At 33.3% G+C, this 20,322-nt stretch overlaps 1 protein-coding gene and 1 long non-coding RNA gene across 7 annotated transcripts in view; one reads left to right on the top strand and one right to left on the bottom strand.

The window, feature by feature from the left end:
* Positions 1–20,145, top strand: part of LOC117242945 (myc box-dependent-interacting protein 1) — a 151,502-nt gene extending 131,357 nt beyond the window's left edge. For 2 of the 5 annotated variants that reach the window (XM_033510014.1, XM_033510012.1), the window contains 7 exons: positions 14,475–14,665; positions 14,894–15,166; positions 15,689–15,807; positions 15,891–15,934; positions 16,103–16,300; positions 16,984–17,162; positions 17,312–20,145. In XM_033510014.1, the coding sequence (XP_033365905.1) occupies positions 14,475–14,665; positions 14,894–15,166; positions 15,689–15,807; positions 15,891–15,934; positions 16,103–16,300; positions 16,984–17,162; positions 17,312–17,392 (1,085 nt within the window). In that variant the 3' untranslated portion in view covers positions 17,393–20,145. The remainder of the gene's footprint in view (positions 1–14,474; positions 14,666–14,893; positions 15,167–15,688; positions 15,808–15,890; positions 15,935–16,102; positions 16,301–16,983; positions 17,163–17,311) is intronic. The other 3 variants (XM_033510013.1, XM_033510016.1, XM_033510015.1) reach the window with 3 other exon arrangements.
* LOC117242955 lies at positions 12,000–13,746 on the bottom strand. 2 transcript variants are annotated; one of them, XR_004495364.1, is made up of 3 exons: positions 13,282–13,746; positions 13,059–13,205; positions 12,000–12,404 (listed from the first exon to the last, which is right to left on the bottom strand). It is a non-coding gene; the product is annotated as an uncharacterized LOC117242955 (long non-coding RNA). The 2 variants fall into 2 exon arrangements; XR_004495365.1 differs by having other exon boundaries at positions 12,318–12,404; positions 12,561–13,205.
* Positions 20,146–20,322: the final 177 nt, after the last annotated feature.

Genomic DNA, 20,322 nt, shown 5'->3' with positions numbered 1-20,322 from the left:
TATAAATATTATATTTATATTATATTCTACTGTATTTTAATTATATACTAAATATGTATAATAACATATTATCAGCCAGAGTATAGTTCCAAGACGCTGAAAGTTAGAAAGCTAACAAAGATGCAGACTCTTGAATTGGAAAGGTGTTTGGACGTACCTGAGTGTAGGTACTTTTGGATCGTCACCAGTATTTGTTAATATCGTGTAAGGCAATTTTTCAACGTGATTGCATCCTACGTTTTTGACAACCAGGCATTGATATATTATTTAAATCACGTACGCCTGTGTAACGAGCACGTTTTTCTGAAGAACCATAATCACTTGACCTAATATGGAAATCAAGGACGCTTGTCTATGTGTATAAGCCTTGCACTTCAACGAATTTCACGATACTATCGGACAGCGAATTTTTCTGCAAATCCATATTCCATACTCTGCTAGCCTAAGCGAAGATCTGTGCTACCAATAGACGGATATTTTATATTGTATATTTTTGCATATCGTAACGAGTTCTGGTTCAAGGAAGAGGAGAGGAGATGTGCGTTGTATGGAAAATGCTGGAAAGCGTTGTATAGAGGGCTTGTTGAAGCACTGGAAGGAGGAATGTTAAACGACAGACAGAATGAATTTGAGGGTCGAGGAAATTCTGGAAGAAAATGCAAATATGCAAGCAATAAGGTGGTTGCGGAGAGTAGAGAGAAAGTAGGAGAACAGGTAGAAAGACGTAAATAGAGAGAAGTAGAAGCAGAATAAGAGTGTGGAGAAACATACAATTATTGCAAATATAAATGCAAATATATAATAAATAAAGTACAAGTAAAAAGAAACAGATAGGCAATGAATGAATGGATGAAGTGTAACCAGGAGAAGGTTTATGTAATGACAAAGCATTTAGAAATAAGGACGATGGATAACCAAAGGATTGATGTAGTTTTATGTTACTATAGTTCTCTGTATGTTTAGTGTTAGTTTTGTTTCATATTGTCTGTAAATTATACGAAACCAAATCTAATATCTACACTAACAGGCTGAAATAAATAAATAAATAAATACTGTGTGCATTCCACATTTTAACCTTAGTTTTACTATAAATTAAATTAAGATATAAATACCTGTACCTTTAAATTTACTATAAATTAAATTAAAATATAAATACCTGTAGCTTTAAATTTATTACAAATTAAATTAAAATATAAATACTAAAAGAAATGTATAGAACACATGTGAAATGTGCAAAAATATATAAAATGTCCAAAATAAAGTACTATTTATGATAGTTATGAAATTAATGAAAGAAATAAATGAAAAGGGTGTTTATTTAGTTTCTGTTTCTTAAACGAGGTACACAAATATTTAAATTTGCATAAATATCCGCGATAGATTCACCTGCACCTTCAAATTTACTATAAATTAAATTAAGTATAAATATCAAAAATAATGTATAGGACATGTGTAAAATGTGCAAGAATATACAAAATATCCAAAGTAAAGTGCTAAACTATTTATAATAGCTATGAGACTAATGAAAGAAATAAACGAAAAGGGTGTTTATTTAGTTTCTGTTTCTTAAACGAGGTACACAAATATTTAAATTTGCATAAATATCCGCGATAGATTCACCTGCACCTTCAAATTTACTATAAATTAAATTAAGTATAAATATCAAAAATAATGTATAGGACACGTGTAAAATGTTCAAAATATACAAAATATCCAAAGTGAAGTGATAAACTATTTATAATAGCTATGAGACTAATGAAAGAAATAAATGAAAAGGGTGTTTATTTAGTTTCTGTTTCTTAAACGAGGTACACAAATATTTAAATTTGCATAAATATCCGCGATAGATTCACCTGCACCTTCAAATTTACTATAAATTAAATTAAGTATAAATATCAAAAATAATGTATAGGACACGTGTAAAATGTTCAAAATATACAAAATATCCAAAGTAAAGTGCTAAACTATTTATAATAGCTATGAGACTAATGAAAGAAATAAATGAAAAGGGTGTTTATTTAGTTTCTGTTTCTTAAACGAAGTAAAGAAACATTTAAATTTGCATAAATATTCGCGGTCGATTCGCAACAAACAGTCTAATTACAAATGTTTGCGTCCTTGTATATGCAGCGATCTTTTTCATTCCTCTTCGTCGCTGAAAACGACACGAGAAACGATTTTCGCATTATCGACAGCCATATAACGCGACTCTATCGGAATACAACGACCTCCAACCTTTTACCCGAGTTCGCTCTGGTCGAATCAATTTCTCTCGTAGGGTTATTCACCTGGCGAGGTAAATTGCCTCGTAAAATCAAACGTTTCGAGCTATGTGGTCCAGATTGTCTGCCACATCTCTCTGATAGTCGTAGCCTGCAGAAAGTCAATTTCTGTACAACTGTGCGTACGTACTATGCCGCTTGAAAAAGCCGTGTCGAGTACTCCGTTTCGTGGGGTTGCGTACGTTTCACAGGTGAATGAGGGCTGGATGAATAACGCAGACATTGAATAACGACCGTACTTTCTGCGCAGGCCCTACGCAATACTCGTAGCAACGTCAATCGTTGAGAGAAACGGCCCTGATTTTAACTGCGTGTCTCGCATCTCTGGACGAGATATCTCGCGACGCTACGACCAGACATCTCGCGTCTGTTTTTCAATATTTCTGGCCGAATATGATTTCTTACAATTCGGTGGATTTTTATGCATTCATGGTAAATTTAACAAACAGCAAGAGTACAGAAAATGTACATAATAATAGAGAAATGTATAAGATATCCACAGTGCAGTGGATATTTGCTATGACATTTAGCAGGGAAAATAAATTTCTGTTTAGGTATTTTTAATTTTGTTCGAAAAAATATGCATTTGCTTAGATATCCGCGCTCTACTTACGGGAGAAAAAAATTTTTTTTTTTTATTTATTTGTTGAAATTACAATCAATTCTCGCGTTGAGAATTTTCAGTAATTTTTCTGGCGTGGCGCAGTGACATGGCTGTTTATTTACAATAAGTTAATACTTATTATAGATAGGTATAATTTATAAGTATTATAAGTAAGTGCATATGCTTAATTTGGATAATTAAATGAATCTGACGTTTAGGTCTAGCGGGTAGTGCCTCTTCAAAGGGAGAAAAAATGAGAGGAAATTTGCTCTTGAAAAGGTAACGTTTCCTCTGTTCGGTGTCACTAGAACTACTATATCCATCAAAATATATACTTTGATTATATATAGATTTATGTATTATTATTAATGGTTACACAGTGGCTAAATGATTATACATTTTTTAATTTTGTGGTTATTCAAACAGCAAGTATTTCGACGAATATTAAAGTTAGCTTTTATTAAGATACAATAGAATTTTATTTCTGTATGCATCTATCAGGAAATGAGCAGATTCGTGTAACAAAAGTCAACTTAATCAACTTGCAATTAGTCAACGTAAGTCCGCAATAGTTCAATTAATATTAATAGCAGTGTCGTCCATATGAGTATGCACCAAACATATGATCATAAATACGTGATATTGTTTCAAACTGGAGAATTTTGAAACAGATTTTTGGATCACGATAATTGCTATTTAATTAGATTCGATTCATTAAAGAAGGATTCACGTGTGACAATTTTTATAAATATTTTCTAGACTGCATACTTAATAAATGTAATTCTAGTTATATAAATGTGACGTTAATAAATGTAATATAATCAGTAAATAGCTTAAAAAAAATTCATAAAATCTACTTGATGTTGTTGTTATACAAAAATCCTCTTAAATATATATTTTGTAACAATATATAGTATAGAACAATGAATTTAAACAATTGACACAACGTTCATATTAATATGAAATTAATTGAATGTTTTGTAGAGAATAGCACGAGTAAAGTAAAGTATAAGAAGTACATATTATCGTTTAAATAACTATGAGTGACGCTGATCATTTATTTCACTATACAACTTTAATTATGATCATCAATGTACTTGTACAATAGTAGACATATTTGGTATTTTCTTTTGAACATTTTGTGTACATTTGTCTACTAAATTATTAGATAGTACTATTTATTTTATTATTATAATTACCAGATATTATCTATTAACTTTTTCTCCTCTAATTTCTCCAATCGTAGCCAAAATATCTCGAGTACTAATTTCTCTTTTTACTGTAATCTGCATATGTGCAAATTATCGTACGATAATAATCAGCGCAGGCTGTGATGATTCAAATTGACAGGAACGTGTAAGCTAAGTAACGCATCGCTATGATATTATTTAGCTCGTATCGCTAAATCTGTGTGATAATCGTAGAAAGTAATTTTTATCCTAAACTTGTGAACGAAGTATCTCGTATTATTGCAACAAAAAAAAAACCGTGGAAAACGTTTCGTTTATAGCAGAAACGACATCGAGTAAGAAAATATATCTCGTGCGTAAATGCGAAAAGTTTAATCATGCTGTTTCGAAATACTCGTCGATTGGAAATATACATGTTGTCATCTGGCTGATCGTCGCTAAGATGATTCACATGTTTCTTCCTCGTCGCTCTTTAGTCGTCTTTTCTAACTGATGACAGCAAAGCGAAGAACTCTGTATTGCAACGAAATACAAATTGTGACATGGAAATAGAATAATATACATGTGCAATGAAATTTAAAGAAACGCTGAAATATTTTAAGTTACGTTCGGAAGCATTCGCAAAAGTATGTGAAATGAGGACCGTTGGGATATCAAAAGAGAATAATACGCTGACATCTGTTTAACCTTACGTGGCAACAGATTTAATAGGTTCGAGTATTCTCGAAGAGCGCTAGGAAGCTGAGGATTAAATTTTCAAACGAAGACCTACGTTTTTTCATCGCACATTCTTGCAGCTAACGTCGCAGAACGTCTTCCATTTCCCATTACCTAAGCATAGATACGCGCGTTTTTCGCAGAAGCTGTTCCAACGTATGAATTTTCAACGATGATATCATAAAGCATTGATAAAAAATCTATTTGCATTGATACGTTGAACGCGTTTGGAAAGTCGGGGTTCGTGGTGCACAGAAGGTCAGTGAATTGTATAACATAAACGTTAGATCTAATCCTTTGCACTCCTATGTCGAGTCCCACTGGACATTTTTTCAGTCCCACGTTTCTTTGTGCAACGTGCGAAAGAGAAGCAGGTTTGCCTCCTGGAAATTGTTTCAAGATATATCATACACTTAAAAATTACAAAATACAACAATAGTATGAGCAAAACTGGTATTTAAGTTCATTTATTTAAATTGTCTTGTTTTTTAGTTGAAGTAAAATTCAAATAAAACACTTAAAAACGTTGGGAGCTGCTCTGGGGTAACGAAATTGAAATAAAATTCCGAAATAAAATTAAGAAACGTTTGAATTTGAAAGGATTCTTGAAATATTGCTTTTTTCCAAGGAATCAAGTAAAATGTTGGGACGTAATTTACAGTGAGAGAGAAATCTCACGTGTACCCTACGTATCAGAGATATATCTTTATCGCATCGGATAAATTAACTAGCAGTAACAATGTAATTAAGAAGTAAATCTCTTAATAAATCTCGCTCAATTTCTCTACCAAAGATTAAGAGCTGTAGCAAAAAGATGGTAAATTTAGATATAAAGTTACAAACTGTACGACGTTGCTAATGGCCTTGGATATCGAGGCAACGTTAAAGCGAACAGAAAAAGCGAGTAAAGTAATGAGAATGAAACGCTGTTATAATTATGGGAAAGTGGAAATTTTAGAGGAAGATCGGATATTTGCAATTGTTTGCTATAAATATAAACGCTAAGATGCAACCTGCAACTTTGTCGAGTCTTGTTTAAGTTTGTCTACGTAAATAGAAGCTGTATTATAAAAAGTCGTAGTTTTGATGTTAATCGTAGCAGTATATTAATATTATAATACCAAATACCAAGTAATTTGACTGTATTTCATATAATTTTATAATCGTACGCAAGGAGCGTAATTTTATAATCGTACGCAAGCGTAAATTCGTATTTGTTACATGTTCACATATTTAGAAATGTTTCTGACGATGTAACTGAAATTGTACTTTGTCCATAGATGGGAGATATGTTTTACCTGAAACGTCACAATCATTCGAACAATAATTACAATTTATTATGTATATTATTATTATATATACGAATAATTATATGTCATATGATGATATTAATTTAAGAACGTATTACATATATTTTCTATATATTTTTGCCATATCGAATTCTACCGTGGCTGCAGTAGATGCAACGGTTTTCAAACATATTTCATTCGCATGATCGCGATCTTCGACGACTAGTATCATTTCAAACTGCACAAATGCTACCTATGATGGTGTAATTTACATGCAGATAAATTCAAGTAAATCACAGCGGAAACAAGTTGCATATCAAGAACGAACGACGTCTACAGCGTCGAGCACTTTGAACTTCTTGTTTTTCCACGTCAGTGGCGTAGTCTTTCTGTTGGTCTACTCGAACGAAACTTTTCTTATTCCTACGATTTTACGTAATGTTTTGTACAAAATAAATATATCGTTTGATATTTTCTTTCGCAAGGATGACGCTATGTACTTAGCATGGTATTTATATCACGTGGTAGCGATTATATCAATACTTTCTCCGCTAAAATTAAATCTGTAATCAAACGTGTCGCTATATCATTAAATCTACCTATCATTACATTGATCTATAAACAGTTGGCATAGAATTATTTTTGAAGTCTGCAGTTTGAAAATTATACGCTTGGTGCTAATTTGACAGGTAAATTAAGCCTATCGGTATAATCGAGTTTGTCTACTGTTAGATCAACCGTCTATTATTAGATCTATTATTATAGCATAATTAACGTATTGGCGTATTGCCGTGTTTAGGGCAGCTGCGTTTTCCCAGTTACATTTAGCAGAATGATGCGGGCTGTTCAATTATCTCGAATTACTTTTCCAATAACAAAATTGAACTCTCAGGAGTTTCTTGTGTTACTTTATCGATACTACGGTAAATTTAAAAGTACAGTGCTCCTTGCATGCCTTGCAATCTTTATATTATACAGGGTGGTTGGTAACTAGTGGTACAAGCGGAAAGGGGGTGATTCTACGCGAAAAAAGAAGTCGAAAATATAGAATAAAAATTTTTCGTTTGAAGCTTTGTTTTCGAGAAAATCGACTTTGAATTTTCGCTCGGTACGCGTCCACTTTATCACGTCTCGTTATAACGGATCTCACTGTAGATCGTTGTCTCGATGGAAAAATTTAAAAAAAATTGAAAAAAAAATTTTTATTCTATATTTTCGACTTCTTTCTTCGCGTAGAATCACCCCCTTTCCGCTTGTACCACCAGTTACCAACCACCCTGTATACAGTATACACAATGAATAATTATAAACTCAACGCTATTTTGCGATTCGTCATAATATTAAAACAGAAACTGACGAAACCGCTTATGTAATTTTACATTACAATATAATGCGAAACTGAAGATGCAACAAACCGAAGCTTTCTTCTTTCGAAGCTTGCAAACAATGAAATTTTCTTCGAAAATTGTGTTTTCGCTTGTGAAAATATAAACTCAACGACGTTGATTTTGTTACGTTCTCATTCGATATTTAATGGATTTTTCTTTATCTTTGATTACTTTTATTAATCCAATTATCAGGTACCATCATCCACCAACTTATTTAAACTCTCGTTTCGAATATCCAGCTACGCGGATTTTATTCCTTTTTTAAGTTCAACAGTATTTTCTACAAATGGCTTCTCCTGGTCGTAAAGCTTTCTCGCTGGAATTTCCCATAGGTTCTCGATCGAGTTCAGGTCAGCACTCAGTGCTGGTCATCGTGATAATTCTATCGCGAAATTTTGGAACCACTTTCCTGTAACAAAAATTCTCTTTGTCTTCTATTTCGGTTACGAAAGGCAATCGCTCGCCATGTAACATCTCCTGATATCCCACAGCGATCAATCTACCTTTCCAAAAACAATTTCACTTGCCATATCCAGACACTATCACTGGTTTCTTCGAAATAAGAACAAAAGTTTGAACAAATGAAGAAGAAAAGAAAAAGAAAAAGAATTTCGGTTACGAAAGGCAATAGCTTACTATGTGACATCTCCTGATATCCCACAGCGATCAATCTACCTTTGCAAAAACAATTTCACTTGCCATATCCAGACACTATCACTGGTTTCTTGAAAATAAGAACAAAGATTTAAACAAATAAAGAAGAAAAGAAAGAATTTCGGTTACGAAAGGTATTACTTGCTATGTGACATCTCCCGATATCCTCATTAGCGATCAATCTACCTTTGCAAAACAATTTCTACCTTGCCATATCCAGACACTATCACTTTGGTTTCGAAATAAGAACAAAAGTTTGAACAAATGAAGAAGAAAAGAAAAGAAAAAGAATTTCGGTTACGAAAATAGCTTGCTATGTGACATCTCCTGATATCCCACAGCGATCAATCTACCTTTGCAAAAACAATTTCACTTGCCATATCCAGACACTATCATTGGTTTTGAAAATAAGAACAAAGGTTTGAACAAATAAAGAAGAAAAAAAAAGAATTTCGGTTACGAAAGGCAATCGCTCGCCATGTAACATCTCCTGATATCCCACAGCGATCAATCTACCTTTCCAAAAACAATTTCACTTGCCATATCCAGACACTATCACTGGTTTCTTCGAAATAAGAACAAAAGTTTGAACAAATGAAGAAGAAAAGAAAAAGAAAAAGAATTTCGGTTACGAAAGGCAATAGCTTACTATGTGACATCTCCTGATATCCCACAGCGATCAATCTACCTTTGCAAAAACAATTTCACTTGCCATATCCAGACACTATCACTGGTTTCTTGAAAATAAGAACAAAGATTTAAACAAATAAAGAAGAAAATGTGTCTGAGTGTACAAGCATTCACATCACTGTGAATGTAAAAATATAGTATTATAAACATTGCATTATAAAAAAAATATGTTCCAAACGTATTAATATATCTCTCACAAGAATGATCAGCGCTTTCTCGCAGATGTCGAAGAAATAATACCGAAAGTGTATTTGAGTCCGTAATTGTTCGCAGCACTGTACGATATCTTCGTATCATAAACGATACCGTTAAATGTATGCAAGCTTGTCTCTTCGCTGCACCAGAAGCGTCAGAAATAAAGTTTCTGCACGAAGCTGTTCCGCAGCATTCCTTGCCTGTCCTTCGATTCATTTAATGGATGTCTGTGAAGCAAATTGTACGAAACGGTAGGCAGCGTGTTAGAAACATGGTGAAACAGAAAGAAGCTTCACAGGATGGGAGATTTTGTCACATTGGCAGACTGTAATAAGGAAACGGCGATGGTTTCTCAGTTGGTAGATAAAGCGTGCCGCATTCGCAATTTTTCGCGGAAATCCGTTTCTACGCCGATGGCTTTTACCTTTCCTTTTATCAGCCGAGAGACGGCACGTAACAGTATTCGCATATAAATACCCGCATGCGCTGTGCCAGTGGTCGGTCCGTGTGAAACCTGTCGATAGATACTCGCGTCCACGAGCTTTCCGCTTTCATGATGAATCGCGTGGTTTTCGCGGAACGCGCGTTCGCCGGTGAACGAACCTTCCTGTATCGACGAATTTCCCCGAATTTCCCTGGAACTGAGCACCGGTCTAACGGTTCTCGCGGATTCTACTGTCGAATCACACGTACAGAGAAGCGTACAATGTCGTCTACAAGTTAGTGGACGCTCGCTTACTTCGAACGAAACGATTCTTACGACACGTACAGTATCGCGTACAAGTCGAAGAAAAGCGGCGTATTTGCAGTACTGTCGGTAATTCGGAAAACCGACATTTCCCAGAAACTACACAACAACGTAGTCTAATTTGTAGCAGCGCAAACGATAGTCGACCACTGACGTTTGTGAACGAAGCCTAACTTCGACTCGATCCGCAGAGTAAAAGAACGTGAATTTGCAACAACAGTTGATCTACTCGTTCGCATATTAATTTTATGCTTTCGAGTGGATTTTGCGAACGTTTCGCGAGTACAAAATGTCACATGGAATTTTCGCTTTTACATGGCGCGTTACTGACTCGCAATTCCCAAGCAAAACCTACCAAGCTGGATGCTGCGCGCCTCTTCCGCAGTGCAAACTACGGCGAAGGCAAAAAAGGAGACGAGTGGGTGCCAGCGTCTCATGTGTGAAACGTGGGTACATCGTGAATGTGTTGGTTATTTTCGCGGATGTTACACCTGTGACCAACGCAAGTAAATTTTAAGACACAGAATCGAAATTTTTCTGAGATGATCGTTTCTGTGCTATGATTTTCGTACGAGATTAGATCGTAGGAGAAAATAATTTTACTCCCCGCTTGTTTTTTAGCTTCTACAGCGAAGGTAGATTGGAATACCGCTATTCCGAATTACTTGCACCGTAACAAATTCGTTGCTTTACGTCATCCTTCGATCCAGCCAAAGTTCCAGGTACTCTTCGCTTTTCGCCATTGCCGGCAGTTTGACGTACAGAAGTTCATTAATTTCCCTGTGGTATTATACAATTTTATTTGTTCTCATGCTCTGTTGTAATTTTGTATTCGCCATAAACAAAGTGATATGCCAAATATGCTGCACTTGCTCTATGTATTTGGACACTTGATGCAATCCAGTCAGAACATTGATATTTTTATCATACTTTCAGCATCGTAATAGAAGACCGTGTTGCTCTACTGTTAATTCTGCACTTTTTCCCACAACTTGGATTCAACGTTCCACCAAATTCAAAGTGAAATTGCAACGATCAAGTTCCATGTTCGCCACCGATAAATCACGCTTCGTCAAAGTTAGAGAAACTTTTAGAACGCGATTGGAAACACATATTGCAATCGTTTTCTGAGATCTAAAACGTTGAACAGACTTAGAAAGTTGAACTCGGATATTTGTAGAAACAATTTTCATCTACCTCCGATTATTAACTTTCTATTTATACTAATTAATATGAATTATCCTTTTTACCAATATTTATCAATTTTACACGGTTACCCGAGATAATATCGCAGGCGAAAATTAAATTAGCGAATTTAATCGATGTATATTTCGTATATTTGCGATAATTTGCAAATTTCTTATATAACACTTATACACGGTGGCGTACATACCTTTAACATTATGCAATTTCAACGTTCCACGTAAACGCTAATTTCGCTTCACGATATCTACAGATTATTTCATAGCACGATAAATAAATCGCGCACACTTTAAATAGACTGTAAGTAGCTTAAAGATAAACAACGAAGTCGGTCGAGAAATCGTATATTTACATTGTAAAAATCATCCTGCGCAAAACGAGCAAGTGTTCGGTGACTCGTGGACGGCAGTGTATGAAACGTTGCGGGATTACGCGAGTCTAACGTAACTCGCCTAGCTGACTCGAGAGAATCGTAGAAAGATCGTACGAGGCGGAATTTTATGCTCGCTATGCGTATGCAAATTGGCAGATACACGAGTCCTTCCTCTTTTTGCCGTTTGTCGAGACGCAGCATCGTGAAAGATGCACTTAAGCGCCTCTTCAATTAAATTTTACTTGCAGCAATTTCACTCGAGCAAGCTGAGCAACTTGAATTCGAATAATTCGCGACTGCGAATTCGCGTCCACGTACAGTTGCTCGCGAAAATATTTGGCCATTTACAGAAACTTTTTGCGTACACAGGATGTGACGTAACATGTGGGCCCCACTTGCAGAGCTGATTGTGCATCTAAAAACAATGAAGAAACTTCGTACAAACATATGCTCTATTTTCTTCTTTCGAGATACAACGAATTTTGTAAGCAGAGCAAAGCTATTGAAAATATTGAAACGATAAGATTCAGAATGAGAGAAACTTCTCAACAATTTCGGGGAAACGCCAGGGACCATATCTTACGCTTTATAAATTCTTTTGATATTAATATCATTTTCTTAAATATTAAATTCCTATAATCTATCTTTTATATTATAAGCCTTTGTTTATTTCTATTTATTATACTATCACTGCGTATTTGTACGATTTTACGGATGGGAATTGTAACTGTATTAACAAAAATTGAGAAATTGATTAATCAGATAAACGTAAGAATTCAGAGAAAGTTAGTGGAACGAAAGAAATAACAACGAATGCACGACTTTAAATTCACTTTTGAAAGCGGTCATTAGACCTGCTAAGGTTTAGCGTTTTAAAACACAAGAAACTGTTGCACCAAGAACGTAATTTCTCGATTAATTTCTCGGAAACGTGCGCCCAAATCCTTTTCTCGTTTGCCAAATCCAAAGTTTCGGTTTATTTGTTTCGATGTTTGGATGTTTCCGACCGAGAACATCCAACGCACATACAGCCAACTTGTTCGAGATTTCGCAGTTCTTGTCATCTCCTTGCTAGACGACATATCAATAAATATCAATATTAATAATACAAATGATGTAAATCAATATTGATGATATAAATGTCAATGATATATATTAGTCCTATTTATTTTCTCATAAATAAATTGTAAATCTTCTCAAGAAAAGAAAGAAAAGTAAATGACTTACGTGTTGTAGGCAGATGAGATGTTAGCACACTACCAGCAAACTGAAATGACAGGAAAGGGAAATCAGCCGACTAATTGTTAGCCAATAATGACACTGTATCTGAATAGAGGCGTCGTTGATATGTTAGTCGTGTTCACCAGCGGATGATTCCTTGTGCCGTTTCAGCTCGCACAGTGCCAACGTCTCATCCGTCTGCTTGCATAACTTTTTTCGTAACGTAACCTTATAACGTAACGAAATATTGTAAATTTCTAATTTTTAAACGCATGAATGTAAAAATACATTCGTCCATCCGTCGCAGTATACGACATCGCGAATGACCAATAAACGTTTTAAGTTCCCCAAGAAAAATTCTAAAGAGGCGATACTTATACTACGATCATTTTTCTCCACTTTTTGATTTATATCGAATAATATCATTGACAATATACGCGCATTATGGAAATCTCGTGAACGTTCAAAGCAAATTAGAAGATAAGACAGTGTTAATACCAGCACCTGTAATATCGGCAAGCCTGCTTGCTTATAGATTTGAATTCATCGCTGTAGGATTGTCGTGCGAGCGAGTGAACGCAAGTTGCGACTGGAAGTAGGTTAATAAAGTAATTACCTCTAATCGCACATTTCTTGGCAAAAAGTTGTTTCCTGGGAAAGTAAGAAATCCGTATAAATTAGTATAAAGGAACTTTGGGCCGCGTGTTTTGGTATGCGACTTACTCACGCCTAGACGTTTAATTACACGTTTCCGACGTTACATATTTGTTAGGAATCGTTCGATACGGATTTGCTCAATCGTCGTGAAATCTGGCGGCATTCGCTGCCCTCGAGAGTAACCGAAAGATCTCGCAAGGAATAATCCAATTTGACGATGAAACTGCGCGCGTCTTTTTTATGTGGTTCGAAGGCTACGCTATAAAATTCGTAAAAATAATTACATAGTCGGACAGAAGTATTTTTGATCTGATATAATAATTATATATAGATGTGAGTTCTTTGAAGATGGAAGGAAGCAGTTCTAAATTAACGTTGTGCGATCCTTGTCTGAGGTCCTCATGTTTCCAGAAATCTCTCAGATTACAGATTTCTCCCTCCAAATATGCTGCTGAATTTTACAGGCGCGACACATCGATTTCTCTTAGGATATTTTGTTTCGGGAGACAGACTTCTTATTTTGATAGGGATCTTATTCTGCAAGAGATGAGAGAATTTATAATTTTATATTATTATGTATTTTTTTTTTTTTTGATATTCTCATATTTCATAATATTAATAATATTGAATAAATAAATAAGTGTTAAAATTTGATATTTTAATATTTGAAATACATTTACACTGGAGAAATTTACAAATAGAGAATAATGCTACTTTAGGAATATTTTTAACGCATTAAGGATCAAGTAATAAAGCAATATCTAAAATTTGTGTCAAATGTCTTTCACACGATAAGTTTCACAGAATTGAGGTTAAAGTATCTTTCGAGCTAATCATTTTCCAACCCAAGTACCTGTTTTCACAGAGAAGTGAAAAATGCATCGAACGTTGTATAGAAAAATGTATAGTTCCATTTAAAAAGATGAAAATCTTTGAAATCTTGAAATCTTTTAAACGCCTCTGCTTTCGGATAAAACACACGCCAGACGTAATGCATACGTTAGAAACCATTTAATCTTTCCTAACGAAATTTGTATAAATTTTCATATAATTTCATAGTTTCGAATAATAATTATACAGACTTAATCTTCTCCCAGAATAGTAAATCACGAAAATAAAATTTTTAAAAATGTGTCAAGAATCATCAGTATGCGCTAGTTTACTAATGAAAGAAACAGAAATATCACTGTGCGCTACAAGCGTGACGTATCATTACTTGAATAGTGTTCGTAAAACTATTCTGTTGTGTTTGTGTGTTTACAGCGGTTCAAGCAGCGTCGAAAACACTCATGGATTCCCTAAACGAGATCTATGAAAGTCAATGGACAGGACATGATCTTTTGTACGTGCAGGCTCAAAATTTAGACATGTTGTGGCAGGACTTCACCCATAAGCTTGCTGATCAGGTTCTCGTGCCTCTCAACACATATCAGAGCCAATTCCCAGAGATGAGGGTACGTATGTCTCATGTAACAGTGAATAAACATATTGTCGTACGAAAATAAATTGGTATAATCGATATAACTTTGTCTGACTACTGTCTTAGAATAAGGTTAGGATTTTAAAATGGAATATCAATTGACGTGAAATGTTCTGCGCGCAATTTTTGTTTCTATTTCGTGCTATAGGAAATAATAATATGATTATAGGATGCGAATTATCGTGATATATATTTGTTGCAGAAAAAGATTGATAAGCGTGGACGGAAGCTAGTAGATTATGACAGTCAAAGACACAATTTCCAATCGCTACAGTGTAATCCAAGGAAACGGGACGAGCTGAAAGTTTCTCGAGGAAAAGAGTTACTGGAGGAGGCTAAGCGTACATACGAGCAACTAAATTCCGAACTTCATGACGAGCTACCAGCTTTGTACGATTCGCGTGTTCTCTTCCTCGTTACTAATTTACAAACGCTCTTCGCCGCTGAACAAGTGTTCCATACTGAAAGTGCTAAGGTATATTTAACGACCACATTTCTTTTACATATATTTCTATGCACAAATTGTATTTTATTTTCATTAATTTCATCAGTTTCGTTATATTAATGGTTCTATATCTATTACACTATATAGAGGAAAATATACGACCAAGCAATATACATACACCGATTTATTGTTACATTAATTTAGTTGGAAAGGAGATCATTTTTGTTTGCCGATTAAATATCCCTATTTGTTAATTAAAAAACGTATTCTCTTGAAATTATAGAAATAATAGAAAAATTCTTTTATTGATAACTTTTATCTGGTGATGTACAAACATCTTCTTGATAATATCGTTAAAATATACGATATTTATTCTTCTTATTGTACGATAGATATAGACGTGAAAAGCCACTGATACAGTATTTAACATATAATATATAATATACGATATCTATTATGTATAAATTTGGAATATTTAATACTTGTATATCTGATAATTATATGATATTTTTATGAAGTATACAATTTATATATCATACACTTATGTCCCAGGTGTATTCTGAGCTAGAGGCAATCGTCGATAAATTAGCCAACGAAAGCCAGAGAGGATCATACACGCTGAAGAAGAGTACAGAACCACAATCTCCAAAATCGCCTAACGCCAATTCTGCGTAAGTAAACGATTGAAGACAGCAAGATGTTTATTTCCACGTATACCGTAAACAATGGATTAAGCAAATTTTACCTGTTTCAGTTTAATAATCAATACACAACCAGCTCAGAACAACATTTCACCAGGTAAATACGCATACGGCATCTCTACATACGTCTTTTGTGCATTTGAATCGTTTGTGTACTAATATTTTGTGCATGAGTGTAACGTAGTTACGCCACATAAGACGTTCCCGCAGACATAATTATGTGGCTCAATGTTTAGTTTTGAGTGAGCTTTGTTGCATGTTACAGCCGTGGATGAGTCTGCTCCAGAAGCAAGAAACACATCACCGACTACTCAATTAAATGGCAATGCTAACAGCAATGCTAACAGCAATGCTAACAGCAATGCTAACAGCAATGATAATTCTCTCAATAATCAGGATGCATCTCCGCAAAACACAGTTGTGGCCTCTAAGCGAGTAGAAGAGCTGTACGATATTCCAGTTGGTAAGTATGTAACGTGGGAGTAAATGTCATCGGTTACGTGCTTCTTAGCGTCTCTAAAGATGAACGTTCATACACCGATGATTGAAGCTTTTCGTCGAAATGGTTTGCGAGATAAAAGTGCCTGTATACGAGTAATCAAGGAATATTTTTGGAATATATTACTAAACTAATCTTGACTAAGTCTGCATTGTCTGCAGTACAATTTGGAGAGCGTTTTATACATATTCGGTTAAAAGCTATATTATTGCCTAAATATAATGATATATTATATAATGTATGCATAAATATTCTTTAACGTGTATTTATAGTTTTTCGATACGTACTTGTACAAGCACGTATTTATAAGATGCATATACTTTTTAAGTAAAGGTTGAGATTCGTTCGAGTCCAAAGATAGCACGATTTTTCAAATTATATGTTAAAGTACGTAATATGTAACAAGTGTACATGCAAAATTGTCCTACTGTGTCGATAGAAGTATGCTGCCTGCCCATTGTGCATGGATGTTGTTGAAACGATGAAACGAAATTTATCTATTAATTTTGGCCTTGTTATGTATCAAAATTTCTCGATGAAAGATTTTAGTAATTGAATTTGGTTTTGCACATAATCAATGAAAGTTAAAGTTTAAATAGAACTATATCACAGGTCCATGACTAATGAGGCGGATTCAATTATTTTAGACGTGGAATATGAAAATGGTACCAATTTCTCTCTAGGGGCAACGACTGACAACTTGCCACCTGGTGTTTTGTACAGAGTCAAGGCTACTTACAAATATAGACGCGAAGACGTGGATGAATTGTCATTTGATGTCGGTGATATTATTCGTGTGGTAGAGTATGATGATCCAGAAGAACAGGTTTGTATTCTCTTAGTAATTCATTTGATATCTTTATATATACAAATATGATACAACATAATTCTCATGATCATGTTAATGATAGTAACAATACTAACAGTAACACTGAAAATAATAAAAAGTGTAACGAATCTTTTTATTACCCTTAGGAACAAGGTTGGTTAATGGGCATCAAAGAAGATACTAATGAAAAGGGTATGTTCCCAGCAAATTTCACAAAACCACTGTGAAAGCTTTACTAAATTCGTCTATTACACTCCAATGCTCACTGAAACGGCATATTCTATTTTGAGAATAGTTACAATATTCAAAGTGAGAATCACACAGTCATCTGAGGTATTATACGTATGAAAGAAATAAATAATAAATACACAATGAGGGGCAATGGGAAGGGGAAAGGGGTGTGATGAGATAGTTATGCTGGAGGGTACTGTGGAAAATTAAGCACCCCAAAGTGCCTTAACCCAGCCACTGTCTGTGCCAACATTCATTGTTTGTAATATGGGATTTTTCTCCCATATCCCATGTATGAATACACATCATTAATAATCAAATGAAATATTTAAGTAATTAAATAATATATTGTAATACATCACGCAGTACTATAATATAAAACTTATATATTAAATTAATATTATTTTATGAAAGTGTACATAGAATTATACATTTTAAGAATATTTTATGGAATAACTTTGTGGCCACTGAAATTATCAGTAAGAACTAATTATAATGTTTAAGACACCTCTATAATGCCCTCTTTTGGCAGCCAGTTATCAGACTTTAAAAATCCAATTATCTATCTGCATTCTTATATTAAGATTTTATTTACTTTGTGACGAAAAATTAGGACTCGACCCGGATAACGGTATTAACATAGATAACATGCCAAACTTTCAACGCAATTCAATAGCATAGAACGAAATAATACAACTAATACATCCTTACTTCAATACATTGCTACATAAGAGCAAAATATTATAATATTTAAATCAATGAGAGCATTAGAATAATAAAATTTTCTACATAATTCTATTGAGAGGAGTATTATAAGTTCTACTAATGACAGATATTTGAAGATTCGTTCTTAAAAATTTATTTATATTTTTTATTATATTATATATATTTGTTCTATAACTAAGTATCTTTCTCTGGTATACATACATAGAACATCGAATGGCGATGATCAATTAAATTACTATTACTGCCCTTACATCCACTGTAGCGAGGATAGAACTAGTGGTCCAAGGAAAACAATTTGTAGTGCTAATTAATACTCGTTAAATAGATTTATTAAGAAAATTTTACATCAAACTTTATGTAACAAATAGCGTTATAATAATAGATGATTACGAAGTAGTGCGAGGAGATTACTGATTTCAGCTTCCATTAAGTTGTGTGTCTTTTTATTTTACTGTATTGATCTGAGACATACAGAACACAGGAAAGTTGGATTGTTTATAAATGAAAAGTTTTATGGTTGATCGATTGATCCATTGTCACACTAATTATTAATCCCATGTACAAATTCAAACTGTGGACAAGTATGTTAATGCGTCATATATTACAGGTGCATATTAAGAAAATATGTTGACCATATGTTACAATTACATAGTTATGATAATCATAATGATAGGGAACGGACGTATATTTATATTCTACGAAGAGGACCAACAAAAAAAGTAATTGAAAAGCAAAAAAATATTTAAATAATAATAATAACAAAAACAATAGCACCAGTATATTCTGTTTTTAAGTATGTATAACTAGAATCTAGTAATTTATACGGAAATTCCATATGAATTTCCAACTCATATCAAGAATATAATAAATTTAATATACAAAAAAATTGATAGCTATACATTGTAATACGACACATCATGCTTCACTTTAATATTACTCTTGCAGTTATGATATAATTTGAATAAGTACACAAGTACATTCCATTGAACTACATACAAATAAATATTTAGTAAACAAAATTTTTCTTTCAAGAAAAAGCAATATAAAATTTTAATATGTAATCTGTTATCATTGAAATTGTTGTATCACATTTAACATATGATTTAAAAGTGAAGTGTGATAAGTGTTTGTTCTAAATTTAAATTAATCTATTTTGTTCATTTCTAAGTATACTTTGCAATAATTAAAAAAGAAATATCCATAATATATATTGCTAACGTGCCAAAATGTTATATATGCGACTGTTAGATTAAAATTGAACTCAAGTTTTGATATTACCTAGAACAGGTACAGACATTGAAAACGCGAATATTTATAAAATATATTGAAAGATATATGCGTTTCAGCAATAATACGAATAATACTAATTGTTCGGCAGTAGGTCTATTAATATTACTAATATGATAAATTATTTATTTCATTGGAAAATTAAACAAATGCATTTAATTAACTTAAAGAAGATAAGTGATATATTGTTCTTTTTTACTTTTCGGTAAAAACAATGTACATTACAAATTTTCCGACAATATTATACATAATGTAAATGATGTATTAATTAATTATAACGTGATATCATAAAATAATTGCACTTAATACTTCATTTTAATATACTTCTGTAGAGTAAGGTCATTATTACAAATAATTTCAAAAATAGATTATACAACGAAATGTGCTTGAAAGTAATAATTATGTCTACTTATCTTCTTTATGTTGTATTTATTTATTAATGTAACATAAGAGCATCAATTGTTAATATTAATTAGAATTTTGAATGCACCCAAGTAATAATATTGAGGTTTAAAATTTAGTGTAGCAGTGGAGCAATCAATTGTTATATCATTTGTCATTTTTATGTCTTGTTGTTTATTTTACTGAATCAATTAGTCATATCTTTATAACCTTAATATAAACTATAATGCGTATATATATGTATATATATAATATATATATATACATTTATCGCTTTAATTGTCCTTTTCAATTGAAGACGATTATAATAAATGATTACTGGTTTGTAACATAAGTGTTTATGATTCAAATATGTGTTCTGTTTAATACTCAACCTTAAAATATACCTTTTCCTTATATTAATTTATTAAAATTATCTCCTGTGAAATATTAAAAATTTACATTTTTCTTTAATATATAATTTCATGATGTAAGTAAACCATTGGATTTGAATGACAAAAATTAAAATTAA

The sequence above is a fragment of the Bombus vosnesenskii genome, unplaced genomic scaffold (assembly GCF_011952255.1).
Source record: "Bombus vosnesenskii isolate JDL3184/JDL3185 unplaced genomic scaffold, Bvos_JDL3184-5_v1.1 scf7180000016281, whole genome shotgun sequence".
Classification (NCBI taxonomy): Eukaryota; Metazoa; Arthropoda; class Insecta; order Hymenoptera; family Apidae; genus Bombus; species Bombus vosnesenskii.
This window is presented reverse-complemented; position numbering and strand designations above follow the sequence as displayed.